Raw genomic sequence first — 21,558 nt, 5'->3', positions numbered from 1 at the left:
CCGGGGAGACCCAATCTGGCATAGACACGAAAAATAGAGTACTTCGCGATTAAATAGGCTACCTGTGTAATAAAAACTAATATATCAGTGTACATCGAAGCCCCAGCACAGCTTAAGGTGAGGCTTAAAAGAGAAGAAAAACCTTGCTTACGTTATTGAAACAACCCTGAGTATAAAATGATCCATGTCAACATTAAATACTCGCACAAAGCGTATTGGACGTGTATCAAACAGACGGTCACTGTTTTGTCTATTGGTACACACAGGAACTAGCCGCGTCATGACATATAAACCAATTAAGACCGAGATAAGAGATTTTATCAATTTTTATTCCTCAGTATTGAGAAGATGAACCAGCATCCAACATGCGATCTACAATCTGCAGGTTTGCCACTAGGTTTTGGTTGGTCAACATTAAAAAATGTTAATTAACTCTTTTTTATTTTCGAACGCAGTGTAATTGCTTCATAATTGACCCACTGATAACCCTGCTTGAAAAATCAATAATACTCGAGCTTGGCTATTTAAAACTATAAGTTACACAAGCAAACGTAGCTATCGTGTTTTGGCATGGAAATTAATTTAATTACAGTAATACAGTATTGAAATTATATTTTAATGTTTTAAGCTGAGAGCTTCGGTTGACTGAGAGATTACAGTACTTAGTCAAGAAAATCTAGTTAACAAAGTACTTCATTTAAAAACAAACACTCAATTAATGATTGAATTTTATTTCGGTAAGGCCTTTCCTTTTTTTGAGAAAAAATCGTCAGACCTACAATTTTTCAGTTATGTAGGTCTGATTATGTTTTCTTTGAAAACAAAAGGCCTCACAGAGATACGATTAAATTATTAATGAAGTGTTTGTTTTCAAATTACTGTAAGTATATTCCAATAAAGCTGGTACAATGTATGATATTATGTTTGCGTAATTTAAAAATAACTGTAATATAAATTATTTGAAGATAGATTTATAATTTTCATAACGTAATTCATAATTAACAAATAACCTTAAATAAAAAAAAACTAATCAAGTCATTCAAAAATGGAAATATTGCAATTAAAGCAGTTCTATTTATAAGGTAGCAATGTTAACGTAACGTTTACTTCCAATGTCCGATATATTTGACATCAACATTCTTCTCAGAATAGCCTACCAACGTGCGATATAGGCTATCTGACGGCTAATTTTATAGTTACCGTCTATTGGTACCATTTCACGTAATTGTTAATTATATTTTGGTAGTTTTAAATTATCTTTATAATTTTAATATAAGATATTTTTATTATCATTGTGATTTTTATGCACGTTATTTTTAAGATTAAAATAATGAATAATTTATTTGTTACAAAGAGTTATAATATAACAGGTAGAATTACGTATAAATAACATTCTTATATCTCTAGTCTTATAAATAAAAATTAATCGCTAAATGTGTTGGTAATCGCTAATCTCGAGAACGGCTGAATGGATTTGGCTAATTCTTTTTTTTAATGTTCATTGAAATCCATGGAAGGTTTTTATGAAGCAAAACATAAGAAAAGTTACCTTAAATATTTTTAAATTCAGAAAAAATGTAGTTTTTAAGTTTCATAATCCAAATTAAACTGGCACTAAACAGCTGTTCAAACCTTCAGTTTTATGTCGACAAATTGGCTGAAAAATCTGTTTACATTTAAATTTGATGAAATATTAAGTAAGCAGTGATTGATCAGTAGTGTAATGCAGATATTAAGATGGACTTTAAACTGGTGGGCTTCCTTGACATTGTGATATTGCATTTCAACAGTGGTTTATGGAAAACAGAGAAATGAACACTAACATGCCTCAACGATTTATTGTTTCCCTGGCTGCAATCCAAAGCGCAAGACTGTTATAACGCAAAACTTTAATAACGATTATTTTGGAATGTTGCCCTTAATAAGGATTTTCCTCTTATACCGAAAGTACATAAGAAGTAGGTAGGACTTCCCCCTAGGTCGTAATAGGCTTTTCAGTCCTACTTGTGTGTATTTTCTTCATCAGGACAAGGCAAATTCAACTATGTCAACACGATTTTGACAAAAATAGATTTCCGAGAACTAGATAATTAAACGTATATAGTATTTTGATCGAGGCAATATGACAAGCTAAACTGTGACATAGTAGGTAAGTGAATTTAAACGGTCTTAAGTAGGCACTTTTTAACCGAAGTAGGCATTTCGGTCCTACGTAAGTATATCTATTTTTTCTTCGTCAGAAGAACAAGGCAAACTCTACTATAGTACTTGAAATATCTTAGACCCGAAATATATGACAAGGACTGGAAATATACGCTTTTTGACAAAGTAAGTTTCCGAGACCTGTGTGATCCGAGATTTGTGTTTTCTTAATCGGGATGACAAGGCAGATTCAGCTGTGACGTCATGTATATAATTCATTAGAGCCAGAAATGCTCCTACACGTGGCAAACATTATATAATAATTAAGTTAAACTCTGATACTATTTACCACGAACTTAAATAATATCTACTGATGTATGCCTACGTACATTTTAAAATTTTTATAGGACTCCCATCATATTACATTATAATTGCTTTTACTAAGTAATATAAGGATTTCGGCTCTAAAGATTGAGTGCGAAGCCGCGGGTAACAGCTAGTAAAATATAAAACATAAACCAAATGTAGTATTTTTTGTAACTGTATTCACAACAATTACATTAATTATATTTTGCTGTGCTCCATAACTAAGACTGCTTTTGGTAATGTTAACTAGTACAATAAAAGAGTGGCAGTAAAAGGGCTCAGAAATTAACAAATTTATTTTGCAAACTGTACTGAAATTAAATAACACTTTTGTAAAAAGTTATTAATGAAGTCATAGTTTATAGGAAACCTATATAGTTTTGTGTCTTATATTTTAACTTAGAATATTAAAGACTTAAATTACACTGGCTCCTTGATAAATAATTTGAACAATGAGAAGTCTACAGTCTACAAACAAGGAGGAGAATTTATTAAGTGGAACATTACAAAAATTGAAAAGAATATAATGTGATTAATTTTATCATTAAATAAGAAATGGATCAAAAGTTTATTTAGTACCGAAGTATATATATACCGGTATATATATATATATATATATATATATATATATATATATATATATAATATATATATATTTTATATATATAAAATTATATTTCTCTGGAGCAAGGTTTCTCAGTAATAGTCGATCGTACTTGCTCAACAAAATATTAAATAAGGGCTTTATTTATTAATAGCATCCACAGTCAAATCAATTAGAAGCCTAATTGATAAACATTTAAATTGGTCAACAATATTAAAACATTTTGTAGGGATTAAAGTTCTTGTAGACAATTAAAACTATTTGAATTTGATGGAGTTTATCAAAACCAGCAATACTTCTTTACGATTTAAATTTCAAAATGATGTTGGCAAATGCAAAGTGTGTATCACCATCGGTGTATTCTGTACCGTAGGGGAGGCTTGAAATGATGACTGTGTGATAGTGTAGATTAGGTTGAGGAAAGGTTTAAATATTGTTTTGTGCTTATAGAATAATTTACTGTGAATGGTACTAGAAATTAGTTAACACTGTCTGTCCATGCATGGTGGTAGGTGGAAGGGGAGAGATGATTTAGGAAATGGTAACGCAATGAAGTACTATTTCAACAGTGAGGACAGGAAATTGCACTGGTCAATCGCATTATTTTCTTATTTCTTGCTGATCACGTCACTGAACTATACGTTGAAGAAGGTAAATAAGTTTAGAATTCGTCAATACTGATTAAATTAAAATTTTACTTTATAATAGTGCATAGTTTCCAGAATGGTGAAATGAAATGTGGGGATTGACCTATGAAAAGAAGTTAGAAATTACAATAATTTGACAACTTTAACCGAGTTATTGATAAAATACTTTTTAAACAGTACACATAACATACAGAACATTAGAGGACTTGAATTGTTATGATAAAATTAATGAAACTTTCCAGTACCTAATACTAAATTAAACATGATCAAAGTCATAAATTGTAATGTTATTAGTTTCTAACAAAAGACGTACGTGGGCAGTGGTTGCTAAAACTCCAATAATATATGGAAACCAAAAGGAGTTTAGTGTTTTAAGTTTCGGATGAACCACATAATTATTTCAGTGTTGGCTCTACCCATAGGCTGTTGAAATGAAGTTTTCATTTTCCAATTTCATGCTTCGCCACTGCTTTGGTGATTTGGACACATTTACTGAATATAAATTCTATCTTGAAGAATGACATATTTTATAAAATAAGTAAAAATAAGTACTTAAGTGTCATTTTTATGATGTGGAGGAAAACATTAAACATATATGTAATGCACCTCATTATTTTGCATTCCCTATAATTCTCAACTTATAGCATTTAAAACTGTAGCAGAAACTGGCTTACTCGTTTAATCTATTCAAAAACGTTTTTTGCTAATCAAAGTGAAATTAGGTTTTTTTATTTCTTCTCCATGTCATTTTCCATGAAGTGTCGTTTTGAAGGTATTCACAATGAAGTATGTTAATTACTATATTTTATTAAAATGTTCATATTTAACAGATATTAGGGAAGAAAATCCCTGTGTCCCTTTCTCTGTTCCATTTTTCTTACTTCATTTCACTGCACTCGTTTATTTAAACGCCGTTGCGTCGCATCGGAATTTTGACATATTTTCTATAAAAAGACTCCTCCAATATTTGTTACGAAAATCAGAGGCAAGGAAATAACGGATTAATCTATGATTCTACTAAAAATCCGGTAGTAGTTTGGCAGTGTCCTGTTTTGGAACAACTATCCTCCAGGAATTTCCGACATGTAATCTGAAGTCAGTGTTCTATTTCAGGCTTCTTCGTAACATATTGGCTCAGCCCCCCTCCCCCCATTAGAAGGTGAAAGTTATCAATCTGTGCCAGCATTGTTTTGAATATAGCTCAGCTGACAACGCATTGTCGGAAGTATAGTTGCACAAACTTCACTTTGCAACTGATGTTACAAAACGTTCACTACATTCGAAGACTTCAACTCTATTAAATTTGAAGTATCAACTGAGCAAATTTTCGCTTTTTCAAACTTTTCGGTGGGGTTATTAGTTGGGTTTAGGAAGACTGCCGCAGCCATGATGATCATTCTAGACCGGGTGTTTATACTTCATAGAAACGGGCGAGAGGTTGCGGGGTTGTCTAGTGGACTGAGACGTAAAGAAGAGTGATAATTAATCATTGAATTTGCTTTTTATAATTGCGGATATTATTTTGAGGGTCTGTTGATTGGTATAGAGATCTAGCTGTTGTAAAATGAACTTGAATTTACATCATAGGAACTTGGTAAAAAACATATTTAAGTCATGGAATGTCTTGTTTTAAAGGTATTAACAATATTCATCTAAACGAAAACAATTATGATATTTTCTTGTTAAATGTGAACATTTAAATATACAAATGAAGGGAGCCTTAAAGTTTTATATTTTCCTGAAAAGCAATCAACAGTATTTTAAAACTAAAAAAGATCTTGTACAAATCATATATTTAAAAAGAGGTATCTAACACAATTCTATGATTATAGTTACAGGCAATAGGTGGTAAGTAGAGTTCTTCTGTTTACTCAGGCCAGGTCAGTAAGCCTTAGACATTGAGAGCTTCTAGAGATGAGGATTCGGTATCTGTAAGAGGCTTTGAACTTACAAAGAATAGGTGCTGCTAGAAATCGGGTATCATAATAGGCCGCGATCTGCCGAAGAGAGGATCCGCCAGGCCCCGGGGCATGCTAAATGCTGAAATCTGCTAGGGGATCCTGGACGTTGAGAATTACAGAGGCCGGAAGCTAACTACATGGTACTTGTCAGAGGCTGGGTTCTAGCAGACCTGGCAGCTGCAAGAGGCTTGAACCAGCTAGAAACTAGATTCTGAAGGAGGCAAGAAGCTGATAGATGCTGGGGCCTTCTGAAGATTGATAGCTTTCCAAGAACTGCTAATTACTGTGGCTGCCTAAAGTCGGAATCTGCCATTGACTGGCATTTACTAGAAACTGAGACCTTCCAGAGGCCTGGAGTTGTCAGAATCTGGAAGTGAGCAGAAGCTGGTATCTGCTAGAAGCTAGAAGCTGGGATCTTCAACGGCCAGAATAGACAACCAGAGGCCTGCAGCTGTCAGAATCCAGGTACTTAAAAAGTTTACTGCTATAAGGGGCATGATTTTTCAAATCCTGAGAACTACCAAAGACCATAGTTTTAGTTCTCCTATGGATAGAAAGCTTCCATGGTTCGATTGGTCCCATAGCTTGATAATCTCAAAGTTGCAATGCTCTTAGAGGCCAATAGCTGACAGAGATCAGGAGTTAGAGTATCTGTAGACTGAAAGCTCTCTGAGTCTGGAATCTACTAAAGACGGAACTGACAGAAGCCGGGATCTAATACAGAAGCTGGTAGCTTAGAGTGTTTCAGAATTAGTTTAATTCAAATTCTCGTGGCTTTAAGGGACTAGGATTCAGTGCCATGACTTTCAATATGCTAGTCTTGTGGACTGAAACGTAAATCTATATGAATCTTGTGGTCAGTGGGCCAAAAGGTCTCGTTTGTTATTACTTTAAATAAATCATATTGTAATGACAAATTTATCGGTCACTTGTTCAATGAGGATTCTAAATCGTCTACGATATAGGAAATCTATGCAGCAGAGATATGAAACAAATAGTTTTCGCCGCAAAAACATCCAGTATGAATTTGAGAATTAGATTTATGGGTAAAATACAATTGTAATTAAAGACCTTCAAACAATAGTTTTAAACACAGACATAATGCCCAAGCACTGTCTCAGTAAACAATGATGTAGAAGGACTAGAAATATGATATTCTCTTTCAGTTAAGGGCACCCCAAACGCCAAATAATTTTTTTTTATACATTTTCTGATTATTATTGATTATTATTCTCTAGAAATTCCTCTTTCCAGTGATATATAACACTTCATATATATAAAGCTCTAAATTAGATAGAACATTATTTGAATGTATGCTTGCAACGTAATTTTTAGCAGATATTTGCAACAACATTTGTGTTTAGCATCATTTTACTTTTTATAGTGCTACTAGTTATTTTTTTCAGTATATGCCCTATGGTGAGGATATAAAAATAAGTAAATTGGAGTGTATAGGGCATATTCAAAAAAGAATGGGAACTTGATTGCGTACACTGAAACAGAAATCAAAGAACACAAAGCTTGCTGATGGTAAGCCGCTTTCGGGAAAATATCGACTAACAGATTTAGCTGTTCAAAAGCTTCAGATTTTTTATGGCCTAGCTATAAGAAGGAATTGTCACAGCCTGAATGATATGAAAAAAAGCAGTCTGGGCCACTTACTTTCATGTCATGTCAAGTAACAATGAGCCAAGTCATGAACTCTGTCCTAAAGAACCTGATATGTGGTGTAAGTACAACATTGCAGTTATCGAGTGCAAAGAATATGACAACGACAAGCACTTTCACCTTCCTGAAATCATAATGTCAGAAGTAAAGCCAATATTTAGAGATCTCTCTAACCCTGAATTGTTAAAAAAAATGCTTAGCTGGTAAAACACAAAACCCAAACGAGGCCTTGAATAATCTTATTTGGACCCGTGTGCCTAAAAGGACCTTCGTAGGCCTACCAACATTAAAATTTGGTGCCCAAGATGCTGTATTGTCTTTCAATGATGGCTATTCAAGCAAATGTAAAGTAATTGAGCACCTAGGGCTACAATTAGGTAAGCACTTCATTGAGGCTATGCATCGCCTAGACAAATACCGAATACATAAAAGTGAAAAGGCCGCAGAAGAATTGGAAAAAAAGATCAGACAGAGCAGGACCTTGCTTAAAAGGAGACTTGAGGACCAGTACCAAGATGCAGAAGACCCAGACAATCCAGCATATGCTGCTGGAGGGCACTAAGTGTGAGTAAATAGCAAAAATATGATTTTATTTTAGTTTTTGTTGATTTTCCGAAAGTTGCATTTTTAATATTTTGAAGACACATAAGTAAAAAAGTATTAAAGGTAGACCAATGAAACTTTCAGGACATCTTTATATGGGCTTAAACTAGTTTCCTGAGAGAGCATATTTGAATTGAGTCACTAACTTTTGAGATATTGATTTTTTTATTAAATAAAATTTGTAAAAATAAAGTATAATAAAAAAAAAATTAAAATAATATTATTATTAGTTGTATTCAAAAATCCTCTCACCACAACCTAGCAAAAGGTGTCCTCTAAGTACTGTAAAAGTTTCATCTAGATATCTCTTTTAGTCTTTGAGTAATGTGTCCCACAGTTAACATTATGTTTAAATGGCGTTCGGGCTCCCCTTAAGTTATTTGAATCATTGGAAAGAAATGATTCTGTCTGTAGTTTCAGGGTTAGTAGTGATATTTCTCTCTGTGGTGCTGTCCTACTGTGGTGGGTCAGCCTGTCTGTAGGGATCATAGCCATGACTGATACTAAGGGATCTGATCCAGACATCATGGTAAATGATTTTGTCTTTAGTTTCAGGGTTAGGAGTACGACACTACCAAGCAGTGATGACATTTCTCTCTATGGTGCTGTCCTACTCCATGCGGGTCAGCCTGTCTGTAGGGATTGTAGCCATGACCGATACTAAGGGATCTGATCCAGACATCATGGTAAATGATTGAGGTACCGTACTTTATGAAAAATTAACATGAAAATTATCGATTGGAATCCAGGAAATGATTGAAAGACTATTTTGATTCTCGTGAATTGTACAGGTGTTGGATTGGGATTTCGCCCAAAAAGGTATCATTTTGAGCTCCTTCTACTGGGGGTACATGGTCACCCAGATTCCCGCTGGTCATCTGTCTCGCAAGTTCGGCCCTAAATATCTTCTCCTTAGCGCAATGCTGGTCTGCTCAGCTACCACTCTGCTGAGTCCTTCCATCGCCGTGAACTGCCATTGGGTCATCTTCTGTCTCAGCCGAGTCATTCAAGGCCTTTCACAGGTGATACTTGTTGATAATCACTTGCTGTGAGTATTATAAGAAGACAACTTTGTACCCTATTTCTAATTCTAACAATAACACTATTCTTTGTTTGAGGCTGGTTTTTGACGAAGGAAGGATTGTAAAAGAAATAGGATATTTCCGGACATTTGCCATCGTTCAGTGATACAAAAATCAGTAACGCTGCGTTTCGAGATCTGAAATTTGATCTCTTCTTCAGGTAATAACTAACCTAACCTAACAAACTACGTTAAAAATAAACAAATCATACGAGAGTGTTGTGACACGCGTAAGTCATGAATCACAACCACCATGTGACAAACACAACACCATACTCAGTCGTAGGTGGTTGGTCGGCGAATGCAGACCTATTCTGTAGTTCAGATTTAATAAGTAGTGTTGTGTTTAGTTTTTTATTAAGTGCATGTTTTAGAGTTAATAAAGTTGACACACAACAAGGTGGTTGTGATTCCTGACACGCGTGGCGTGTCACAACGCTCTCGTTTGATTTGTTTATTTTTAACCTAGTTTGTAATTATATCTTAGGTTAGTTATTACACGAAGAAGAAATCAGATTTCAGCTCTCGAAACGCAGTGTTACTGATTCTTTGTATCACTAAACGATGGAAAATGTCCGGAAAAATCCTGTTTCCTTCACAATACCTAACACTATTTTATGTTTACTGCACAACGTAACAAATTATCCTCTAGATATTGTCGATTACGACCTAAAATAGATTTAACATATATTGATAAGAGTCTTTCGCTTATTATCTTTGATTTCAAAAGTAAATATTTTTACCGACGTACAAGTGTATTGTTTGTATTCTTACAAATTCAGACCAAAGAGTAACGTATTTTATACAGTATAGAGAGGACTCGAGGTAATGCTCTAATATATTTACAGCTTTTTCGCTAGTATACGACCAACTACGAGTATTTTCATCTCTTTCGCACACTGTAGTAAAACACGGCAACATTGCATCGCCTTGGCTAGTTTTGAGCTGTTACAAATATCCCTATAGCGCCACTGCACCTCAAACCGTGTAGGTATAATAGTTACTGTATGGTCAGACAGACCAACGACAAAAAAAACAAAAAAAAAAAAAACACAATTCTACCACAGATCACTAAATGTAACTAAAAAGTGTCTCAACAAACTGATACTGGGACTTCACCAACCTTTTGTAAATTTGTTTTTGAGGCATGAGTGACAATTTCAGTTTTGTGCATAAATGTCAGGATTTTAAAGGACTTTAAGACCTCTATACAGGACGATTTGTGGTTGGAGACCTGCCTTGACCCATACAGCTCGCGTTAACAGTACCAGGTCCCGTTGTAAATTTCCAGCGGATTTGTCTCCCCATACAAATGGTTTATATCCAACATGTGCCTTCAGTAATCCTGTTACGACGTATTCATCATTATTCAGAATTCAACAAAGTATTAAAATTAATTATGGAATAAATTTAATCCGGTTATTTATTTTCATACTCGTATTTGGTTCGCTTTACTTCTTCTTTTGTCTTTTAGACTATATCTCATATCTAGCTTGACGATGCTTACTTTAGTAAGATAATACGTTTTCATCTGTATTTTAATTTAATGAGTTTGTGTTACAGCTTTAGTCTTTATTCCTGCTCATACCAAATTACGTTTTATATCCTCTAGTTTAAACTGACTCTTTAAAAAATAAAGATTTTTAAAATCAACTCAAGATTTTACAGATCGTCTTCTAGTAGCGGTTAGTAGACCTAGAGCTTTCAGTAACCGTCCGCAGTAGAAACAATGAGCTTAGGATGATTTTCTTTTACAGAGCTCAGTTTTTGTGTTGAATCTCTACTTCTCCAAAATTCTTGATTTTGACATTGTTTTAGGGGTTCTTTTTCCCTTCTGTCAACACACACATAGCCAAGTGGGCTCCGCCTGGTGAGAAGACCAGGATATTCTCATTTGTGTTTGGAGGTAAGTAGAACATTAGTTGCCACATGTGTAGAAGTTATGCTGGCAGTATTTTCATTTTTACAATTTCTTGTTGATTAATATTGGAAAATTCTGTAAGTTAAAAAAATCACTCTAACATTCCGGGACTCGAACCACGGTCTCTCACTCGCCGGGGGAGTATGCTACCATCACACGCTCTGTGGTGTGATGTAATGTAACATGTAATTTTTGTTCAATGTTCATATGAAATCAAACTATTGTATTTTATACAAATTTAATATATATGAATTCGTTAATATATCTAAAATAAAAGTTATAATTCATCACTCAGTATAGTCCGGGAAGAAATATGTTAGACTGGACACAATGTTATATATAACACTTTCTTTGCCGTTATATATTGAGTGATAAAGGATAACTATTCTCAAAAGATAGTAAGCGTGCAAAAGATATGTGGAGTAGCAAATGTATTTTTATAAATATCGTATTGAGCACTATTTTTATTTTGATGTACTTACTAGTTGTTTCAGTAACGTAGATTGAATTTTATTGTTCGACAAAACAAGCATTAATGTCTCCTATTGAACCTGTAATGCATGGCGAACGTAGAAAATTTCCTTATTAGTACACGTTATTGACTTTATAACAACTTAGCTGATATTTATTTGGGTTAGCAACTGCCTAAGCAATACGTGTGTTTTAGTAATCAGCTGTTTTAAACTAAATAAAAGTTCTGTCATGAGATTAACATTGGAATTTTGGAAGGCCATAGAACAAAGTCCTATGATCTTTTCAAATACACAAAAAATATATATAGAGAGTAAGACCTTTCGATTGATAGCAAATATGTGTATAAAATGAAATACACAAATTATTATCGTCTTTTGCCGTTGCTGAAGTGATAACCGACATCATTTTGTCGGTCAAACATTCCCTCACATAATCACTTCTTATGAAAAACTGCGGTAAAGTATCGATTTGATTCATGCAATATTATATCCGGGAAGAAAAGCGATAACGAAAACCAGAGTTTTATTACTCTTCGTTTTGTGGTTGTTTGATTCTAAACGTAAATGAAAACGTGAGCTGTTTGTTGTGAACGCCGTCTTGCCGGCGTTGCTTACTTTTATGTTAGTAGTTTTGTTCGTGTTTTAGTGTTAAATATGAAATGTGTTGGATGTTGTAATAGTGCAAATAAATATTTTTTGGAATAAAGAAATATATTTTTAATTAAATCTGATAAATTATCGGCCTTGAGTAGGATATTGGAGTTCGTTTGGCTAAAATTCATTTCACATAGCTTTTTTTACTGTTTTTCACTTTTATATTATCCACGATTATATTATTCTATATGTTCATTATAATTCATCAATGTTCAGGCTGATGTAAATAAAGAATAGCTAATTTAATAACACAGTGTATGTCGTGAATTTGAGTTTTTTCTTAATGGTTCACATTATTGCATTTTAGTCCCTTTAAACCTGCCAAATGATATCCAGGCAATGCACAGAATACCTACTAGGCGTGAAGCAGGTCCCAAGCCAATTATTGTGCAATTCTCTAACAGGCAGACTCGAGATTTGTTCCTACAAAAAGCGAAAAAAAACCAAAGTAAAATCGACTGACTTTCAGGCGGGTGTACCATTGACAAATGTTTATGTTAATGAGCACTTGACCCCGTTCAACAAAAATCTTCTGTTTAACGCAAAAAAATTAAAACTGTCTGGTTGGATGTATGTGTGGACGAAAGAAGGAAAAATACTTGCTAAAAAGAACGAAGGTGGCAAAACGCTTCGTGTCACGTCCTTGGAACAGATCGATAGACTGTTGGGTGTGAGTGGACAGGCAACAGTGTCTTAAAGTGTCAAATAAGTCTAAACTGTAAGTTACAAAATTTTGTTATGTCGATCAATCCTGTTTTCAGTAAACTCAATGATTTAAAGATATTTGTGTTAAATATTAGAAGTTTGAGGAAACATTTCGATGAACTATGTATTTATCTTCAGAGTTTGCCGGAAACATATAATTTAATTGTTCTCACGGAAGTCTGGATTAAGAGCGGTGAGGAAGACAGGTATCAGTTGACTGGCTATGACATGTTGCTACAACCGAGACCAGACGGACAGGCGGGCGGAGTCTGCATGTACGTGGAGTCTACTCTGCGGTACGCTTATCAGCTGACCCTTGTCCCCACGGCCGAGATAATTGAACTGGTGCTCACCGTCACCCACAACAATCACAACCTCCAGATATCCGTGTTTGGCATTTACAGACAGTGTAAATTTACATTTAACCAATTCAAGACTGATTTTGATTATATTTTGAGTAAGACAATTAATCCTACCATTATTGTAGGTGATATGAATCTATGTTTGCTGAAGAATAATAATTCATCTAAAGAGTATTTAAATTTAATTTCGTCATTCGGGTTTGAGAGTTTAATTGACACACCTACTAGAGTTGTAAATAATAGTCAGTCTTGCATAGATCATGTCCTTGTAAGAAATTCTTTAAAATTCAAAATTGAGTCTAATGTTGTCGTGCTTCATATTACAGACCATTATGCATTAAATATTTCTATATCAGAGATTGTAAACATTGCAGAGCGCCCAAAATACTGTAGCTTATTGGATTACAGAATGTTAAGGAGGGCAGTTACAGATGGCTAACTGGAATGATGTTTATGATGTAAATGATGTTGATTTATGTGTATCTAATTTTTACAAAATTTATAATGCCTGTTATGTTGCCTCCTGCAAACTAAAAAAGCTTAATAGTATAAATAGGAAAAGAAAGGTGTGGGTTACAGATCAACTAATTAGATTAATTAATAGGAAGAATAACTTGTTTAAAATGTACTGTAGGAATAAATGTAATTTAGTTTTAAGGGATGAATATAATAATTTTTCAAAATATGTTACTGGACAAATTAGGAGGGTTAAAATGAATTATTATTCTTCTCTTATCGATGACTGTAAGGGTGACCCGAGAAAATATTGGAGTGTAATAAAAGGAATTGTAAAAAATAAAAACAAGTCTCTGAGTGTTATTAGAGTTGAGGATAGGTTGGTTGATGTAAGTGGTAATGAATTTGAAGTTGCTAACTAATTTAATAAATACTATACATCTGTAATTTCAAAATTAAAATCTGAAGCCTTTGGAAGTGATCTGTTTTTGGAGAGTTTTAATGAATGTAATGTTTTGATTGATAGTTTTGATTGAACTTATGAAGATGTCGTAAATGTTATTAATTCAATTAAAAACAAGCGTAGCACTGGTATTGATGGTATCAATATAATGACTATCAAGCAAAACCTAGATATATTTGCACCCCTTTTGTACTGTATGTTTAAAAGATCATTAGAACAGGGAAGGGTGCCTGACGAGTTCAAGATAGCCTCAGTAGTCCCTATTTTTAAATCAGGCGTCCCCTCAGATGTATCGTCATATAGGCCAATTTCTGTAATTAGTGTGATAGCTAAAAGTTTTGAAACTTTAATTAAAAACAAAATTGTAGATTATTTTTTCCAAAAGTCGCTTTTTTCTCGTAATCAGTATGGGTTCCTTCCTGGAAGAGGAACCGATTTAGCAGTTGAAAGACATATTAGCTTGATTGTCAATGCGTCAGATAAATATAAATATACAGTGGCTGTTTACCTTGACTTTCAAAAGGCTTTCGATGTACTAGACATAGACATTTTATTAGATAAATTCAGATACTATGGTTTTGGTGGTTTGGCTCTCACATGGTTGAAATCTTTTTGTAAAGGGAGGAAGCAGGTTGTTAAGATTAATAATGTTATGAGTGATCCCTTAGAATTGTACTTTGGCACAGCTCAGGGTGGAGTTTTAGGGCCGATTATTTTTTTAGTTTATATAAATGACCTGTTAGACTTGGAGATGTATTCATCCATGTATGCCTATGCTGACGACACTGCACTTGTGTGCTCTGCCTATAATAGGCAATCACTGCAGATAAAAATTAGAAGTGATCTGCATAAGGTTTCACAATGGTTGTCATCTAATCGACTTTTGATAAATTCTTCTAAATCTAAATGTATAGTTTTTTTTTTATTATCACCTCACCAATGAGCAACATAGGCATGAGTTTAATTTATTTTGTCATAAGCATCAGTGTATTTATAGTTGTACTTGTAGTAATATTGAGGTAGTAGATTATGTTAAATATTTAGGGCTGTACATAGATAAACGCCTTAGATGGGACCATCACATAGACTTTCTGTCCAAAAAGTTGAGAAAGGTTAATTATGTACTCTACCACTTAAAAAATTTTGTAAGAAGCGACCAGTTAAAAAATGTTTACCTTTCATGGTTTGAGAGTCTCATGAGGTTTGGATTGATTCACTATGGTGGAACTTATATTACCTATCTAAATAGTGTAATTATGAATCAAAGACATGCCTTAAGATTAATATACAATGTAAGACGCATGGACAGGATGAGCTACCTTTTTTCCGAAAATAATATTTTAACCTTTAAACAGCTACACCAATACTCTGTAATACTGTTTGTTCAAAAGTTTATTGGTCAATTTGAATTTAGGGAAAATAACAGAGTGACAAGATCTAGTCAGAATTTATTACTAAAACTTCCGCTTGTAACCAAGGAATCGAGTCGGCATCAATTTTGTTACATAGGTCCTAAAATATACAACAATTTCTTGCTGCATTGTGAGCAGAGCATTATTTTTGAAAAGAAACCTAAGGTAAAATTAAAAGCTCTGGAATATGTCAAGAACTTGCCTCTTGATTGATAAAATAATTGTTTTTGTTATATAGTATATAGTTGTGAATGTTATCTTATTGTAATGTGTATATATATATTTATTTATTATATAGCTATTTATTGCACTCGTATTGTCGCTATGTCTGGCCTGGTTGACGCTCTGTATCTGTATTATAGTTTGTTTTTGTTGATTTATTGTTATGTCATTGATCTGTAAATGTATACATTTATTTATTTATATGGATTGTTAATATATTTATTTATTTAAATTGTTAATATGTTTTTGATTATATTAATTGTTATTATATTTATTTATATGGATTGTTAATATATTTATTTATTTGAATTGTTAATATGTTTTTGATTATATTAATTGTTATTATATTTATTTATCTAGGTTGTTAATATATTTATTTATTTGAATTGTTAATATGTTTTTGATTATATTGATTGTTATTATATTTATTTATCTAAGTTATTAATATATTTATTTATGTAGATTGTTAATATGTTTTGACTAAATTAATTGTTATTATATTTATTTATCTAAGATGTTAATGTATTTTTTGCTGATATGAATTATTATTGGATTTATTTATCAAAGTTATTAATATATTAATTAGTATGCATTGTTAATCTAATGATCTGTAAAATTATGAATTTGGATAATTATGCATGAAATGTAATATGTGTTTTTTCGCTCTAAATGTAACGGTATGTAGTGTGATGATTAGTCAAATTAAATAAGGATCTAGGCACCAACTTCTCCCCCGCACGCGCAGTTCTGCGCCTTGGGGGATAAAAGTGTATGTATGACATTGTACTGTATTTTTTCCTGAATAAAGTGATTTTGAACTTGAACTTGAACACACACACACACACACACACACACACACACACACACACACACACACACACACACACACACACACACACACACACACACACACACACACACACGCACGCACGCACGCACGCACGCACGCACGCACGCGTACACACACACACACACACACACACACACACACACACACAAATTTTAAAGCCAGTTGTAATGAATCAAAGGCACGCCTTACGAATTATCTATAATATCAAACATAATGATAGATTAAGCTATATATTCGCTGAGAAAAATATTTTGACATTTGAACAGTTATATAAATATTCAGTGGTTATGTACATTCAGAAATATTTACAAAACTTTGAGTTTAAACAGCAAAATAGATTTACTAGGTCAGGTCAGTTTATGTCAATATCAGTTCCGTTTTTAGTCAAAGAAGTTAGCAGGCATCAATTTTATAGCATGGGTCCAGCCAATTATAACAAGTTTATAATATTTTGTGGGAATGATATTCTTTTTGAGAAAAAACATAAAGTAAAAATGAAATTGTTAGAATTTGTTCATATGTAATGTTTATTTATACACACAAATTAACTTACTATTATCATGTTGTATTGTTGCTGTTTTGCTGTTATATTGTTTTTAATTTATATTGTTATTGTTATGAATTTATATTATTATTATTGTTATGAATTTATATAGTTATTGTTATGAAGTTATATTGTTATTGTTAATAATTTATATTGTTATTGTTAATAATTTATATTGTTATTGTTATGAATTTATATAGTTATTTATGTTAAGTTAAATGTTATTGTTGTATTTTTCTTATAATTATTACTTTGTTGTTATTTGCTTTGTTTATGGTTCAGGTGGTATATTGAAAAAGAAAATATTTAAATGATAAATTATCTATGTTTATGACTATAAAAATAAGGTATGAAATATTTAGTAACTATAGACTGCTGCCAAGATACAATTAGCATAAAATTAAATAAGAATGGCCAACTGTATTCCCGCACGCGCCGTACGTGGTGCATTGGGAATGATTGATGTAAACTGTGTTCTGTATTGTATTGAATAAAGGATTTTTGAACTTGAACTTGAACTTGAACACACACACACACACACACACACACACACACACACACACACACACACACACACACACACACAGTCGTTATCTGGTAGTCGTTGCGAGTGGACGTGTATTGCTTGAGCTCTGTTATCCTGGTATCGCTTGTTATCATGAGTGACTGTGGCGTTTGTGCTGATCCTGTGCCTGATGTCGATGGTTTTGCGGTTTGTTCGTCTTGTGCTGTCAGTTACCATTTTGAATGTGCGGACATACTGGAAACCACATGGAACAGGATGGGACAGAAAAGACGAGATGCATGGAAGTGTAAAAACTGCTCGAGTAAGTCGGCTATACCGAAAGATGTAATCACTAAGCTACATGATGAGTTCTTAAAAAAATGGAGGATACAATTAAAGATCAGTTTAAACAATATGATAGCAAGTTTTCTGCTCAAATGTCTGATCTAAAAATATCTGTTGAATTCTGCTCAGCTAAAATTGATGAGTATGAGAGCAAAATGTTAGAATTTACTGCGAAAGTTGCGGCTTTAGAAAAATCGCAAAATGATTTAAAACATGAGAACTCTGCTCTAAAGAAAGAATTATTTGGCTATCAAGTTCAGTTGGAAAGCTTAGAGCAGTGCAACCGTAACAGAAATCTCCAGATTGAAGGTATACCGGAGCAAGGCAATGAAAATATGGTAGAAATAGTTAAAAGTTTATCTGGCTTTGTCAATGAGCATATTGAATATCAGAGCGATATTCAAGCTGCTCACAGAATCCCGGTCAAGAGAAGCAGGGGTCCACGGCCCATTATTGTCCAATTCTCTGATAGGAAAAAACGTGATTCTTTTTTAGAGAAAAGTAAGAAAACCAAACTCACTTCTAAAAATTTCTGTGATGGTGTTCCCGAAACCAACATTTATGTTAATGAGCACTTGACCCCATATACTAAAAATCTACTTTTCCATACTAAAAAGCTTAAACAACGAGGGTACAAGTACGTGTGGACAAGGGAGGGAAAGATATTTGTCAGGAGGGAGGACGATGGGGAGAGGAAGAGGATATCATCACCGCAGGACCTAAAAAGTTTGGGAATCGACATTGACATTTTGGCTGAGGGGGAAACACGTTGAGAGTAAAGTGACACAATATAAAGAAAACTATCCTTATTAATGACCAGTGTAATTGAATTGGAAGCCTTACAAATCTTCTGTTTAAACATAAGAAGCATAAGGAAACACTTTGACGAATTGGTCCTGTATTTGTCAAGCCTATCAGTTAAATTTAATGTTATTGCTTTGACTGAAGTTTGGATAAAACACGGAGAGGAAATCAACTACCAAATAGATGGCTACGACATGCTTCTGCAGGACAGACCAGATAGTCAGGCCGGTGGAGTTATCATCTACATCGACTCGACCTTGATTTATACACACCGCCTTATCTTGCTTTCCACTGCTGAGATTATCAACGTCATATTGACTGTCAGCATTAACAACATACCTTCAAATTTGTCATTATATTGTATCTATAGACAATGTAAGTTAACCTATAAATTATTTGTAAATGATTTTGAAAATATCTTAAAAGAAACATATGATCCATCAATGATTATAGGTGATTTAAATGTTTGTATTTTGAAAGGTAAAAATAAGGGTTCTGCTATTGAATATTTAAATTTAATTTCAGCGTTTGGATATCAGAGCTGCATTGATACTCCCACAAGAGTAATGAATAACTGTGAATCCTGTATTGATCATGTTTTGATAAGAAACTCAAAAAACTTGCAGTTTAATTGCAGCGTTGTAAAGCTGGGAATAACAGACCATTACGCATTAAATGTTATTATTGTAGGCTCTGACTTAAAATTAAAACTAATTCTAGCTTTGTTAAAACTGTAGATTATAGTAAGTTAAGTAGGCAGCTGGCTTCTGCAGACTGGAGTACTGTTAAGAATAGCCTAGGTGTAAATACAGCAGTACAAGAATTTTATAAAATATACAATATTTGTTACGAAGCTTCTTGTTTTCTTAAAAGGGTAAATAGCAAGAATAAAAGGCGAAAAGAGTGGATATCGGACTATTTGGTCAATCTCATTAATTGGAAGAATGTCTTATATAAAGATTTGTGTAGAAAGGGGAACAATGCCCGTTTAAGAGAGGAATACAATGATTTGTCTACATATGTACGTAAGTGTATAAAGCATGAAAAGCTAAATTATTATTCTAGATTAATAGCAAATTGTGAGGGTGATAGTAGGAAGTACTGGGATGTTATTAAGAAAGTACTAAACAAAAGAAAAAGACATATAGGTAGCATAAGGGTAAATGACTGTCTAGTTAAAGTTGCAGGAAATGAGGCTTTTATTACCAACGCTTTCAATAATTACTACACTAGCATTGTTCCAGATCTTAAAAGGAATGAATTTGGGTGTGATATGTTTTTTCAGGAAGACACTATGAATGATATTCTGTTTAATAAATTCGATTTAGATGTAATGGATATTTACAGTATAATTCGGAAAATGAAAAATAAGAGCAGCTCTGGGTTAGATGGCTTAAGTGGTGTAGTTATAAAAAACAACATTGATATATTTGTACCTCTCTTACATTGTATCTATGAAAAGTCTCTTGTACAGGGCATATTTCCTGATCAGTTTAAGGTTGCTGTGGTTGTACCTGTGTACAAGGCAGGGGATGATGTGGAGGTCTCGTCGTATCGTCCGATATCTCTTTTAAACACAGTTGCTAAGATATTTGAAACTTTTATTAAGGGAAAACTGTTAAAGTACTTTCAAGATTATAATTTATTTTCTGGAAATCAGTATGGGTTTTTACCTGGTAAAGGAACAGATTTGGCTTTAGAGGAGCATTTAAAGTGTATTACTAGTGCTGTTAGTGCCCATAGATTTACTTTAGCTATTTATTTAGATTTAAAAAAAGCATTTGACCTTTTAGATATAGATATTTTGATTCAAAAATTTAAGAAATGTGGCATTGGTGGCTCAGCTTTGGATTGGTTGGTATCTTTTTGCAAACAACGAAAACAGGTTGTAAAAATAAATAATGTACTAAGCGAGTGCTTAGAACTACAATACGGGACAGCTCAAGGAGGGGTGTTAGGCCCATATATTTTTTTGATATACATAAACGACCTACTTGATACAGGCCTACACTCATCTTTGTTTGCGTATGCTGATGATACAGCCTTAGTGTGTTCAGCTGGCAGCAGAGCTGCTCTCAAGATTAAAATAGATAGGGATTTAGCTAAGGTGTCAGAATGGTTAATTCAAAACAGATTGTTATTAAATGTATCCAAGACTAAGTGTATTTTGTTTTTTGATAGTGATAAGCCCAAGTCGGATCTACATGATATGTTTAACTTATTTTGTCATAGTCACCAATGCCTGTATGAATGTAAATGTTCCAATATAGAAATAGTTGACAGTGTTAAATACCTAGGCATGTATGTTGACTGTAAGTTAAAGTGGGAAACTCATATACAGTATCTAGCAAAGAAATTGAGAAAAATAAATTATTCCCTATACCACATGAAACAATTTTTAAAAAGTGAATATTTGAAACAGTTATACATGTCATGGTTTGAAAGCACATTGAGATACGGCATTATACATTATGGTGGTACTTACATTACCCTACTTCAACCTTTAATAATGTGTCAACGGCATGCTGTGCGAACAATCTATGGTCTAAAGCGTATGGATAGAGTAAGTTATCTGTTCAATGACAATAATATTCTATCATTTACTCAATTATATAAGTTGGCCGCAATCATGTACATTCATAAACATTTGCAAAAATATCCTGTGAAAACACTACATAGAGAAACAAGAGCTACCCAATTCTATCATTTGAGTCGACCAATTCCAAAACTCACTAACTCCACTTTCCTAAATTTTACAGGATGAGCAAAA

General features: G+C 33.4%; 1 protein-coding gene across 4 annotated transcripts in view; it reads left to right on the top strand.

Annotated features, from left to right (window-relative positions):
- The first annotated feature begins 314 nt into the window (after positions 1-314).
- LOC124367650 (putative inorganic phosphate cotransporter) overlaps positions 315-21,558 on the top strand; it is a 41,479-nt gene continuing 20,235 nt past the window's right edge. The window contains exons 1-4 of one of the 4 annotated variants that reach the window (XM_046824640.1): positions 315-385; positions 8,541-8,677; positions 8,783-9,013; positions 10,891-10,978. In XM_046824640.1, the coding sequence (XP_046680596.1) occupies positions 349-385; positions 8,541-8,677; positions 8,783-9,013; positions 10,891-10,978 (493 nt within the window). In that variant the 5' untranslated portion in view covers positions 315-348. Of the gene's footprint in view, positions 386-6,026; positions 6,186-8,469; positions 8,521-8,540; positions 8,691-8,782; positions 9,014-10,890; positions 10,979-21,558 lie in introns of those variants that run through there. The other 3 variants (XM_046824641.1, XM_046824643.1, XM_046824642.1) reach the window with 3 other exon arrangements.

This window comes from Homalodisca vitripennis, chromosome 8, assembly GCF_021130785.1.
Source record: "Homalodisca vitripennis isolate AUS2020 chromosome 8, UT_GWSS_2.1, whole genome shotgun sequence".
In the NCBI taxonomy this organism is placed as follows: Eukaryota; Metazoa; Arthropoda; class Insecta; order Hemiptera; family Cicadellidae; genus Homalodisca; species Homalodisca vitripennis.
The sequence above is the reverse complement of the archived record's forward strand: the minus strand, read 5'-3'. Positions and strand labels throughout refer to the sequence as shown.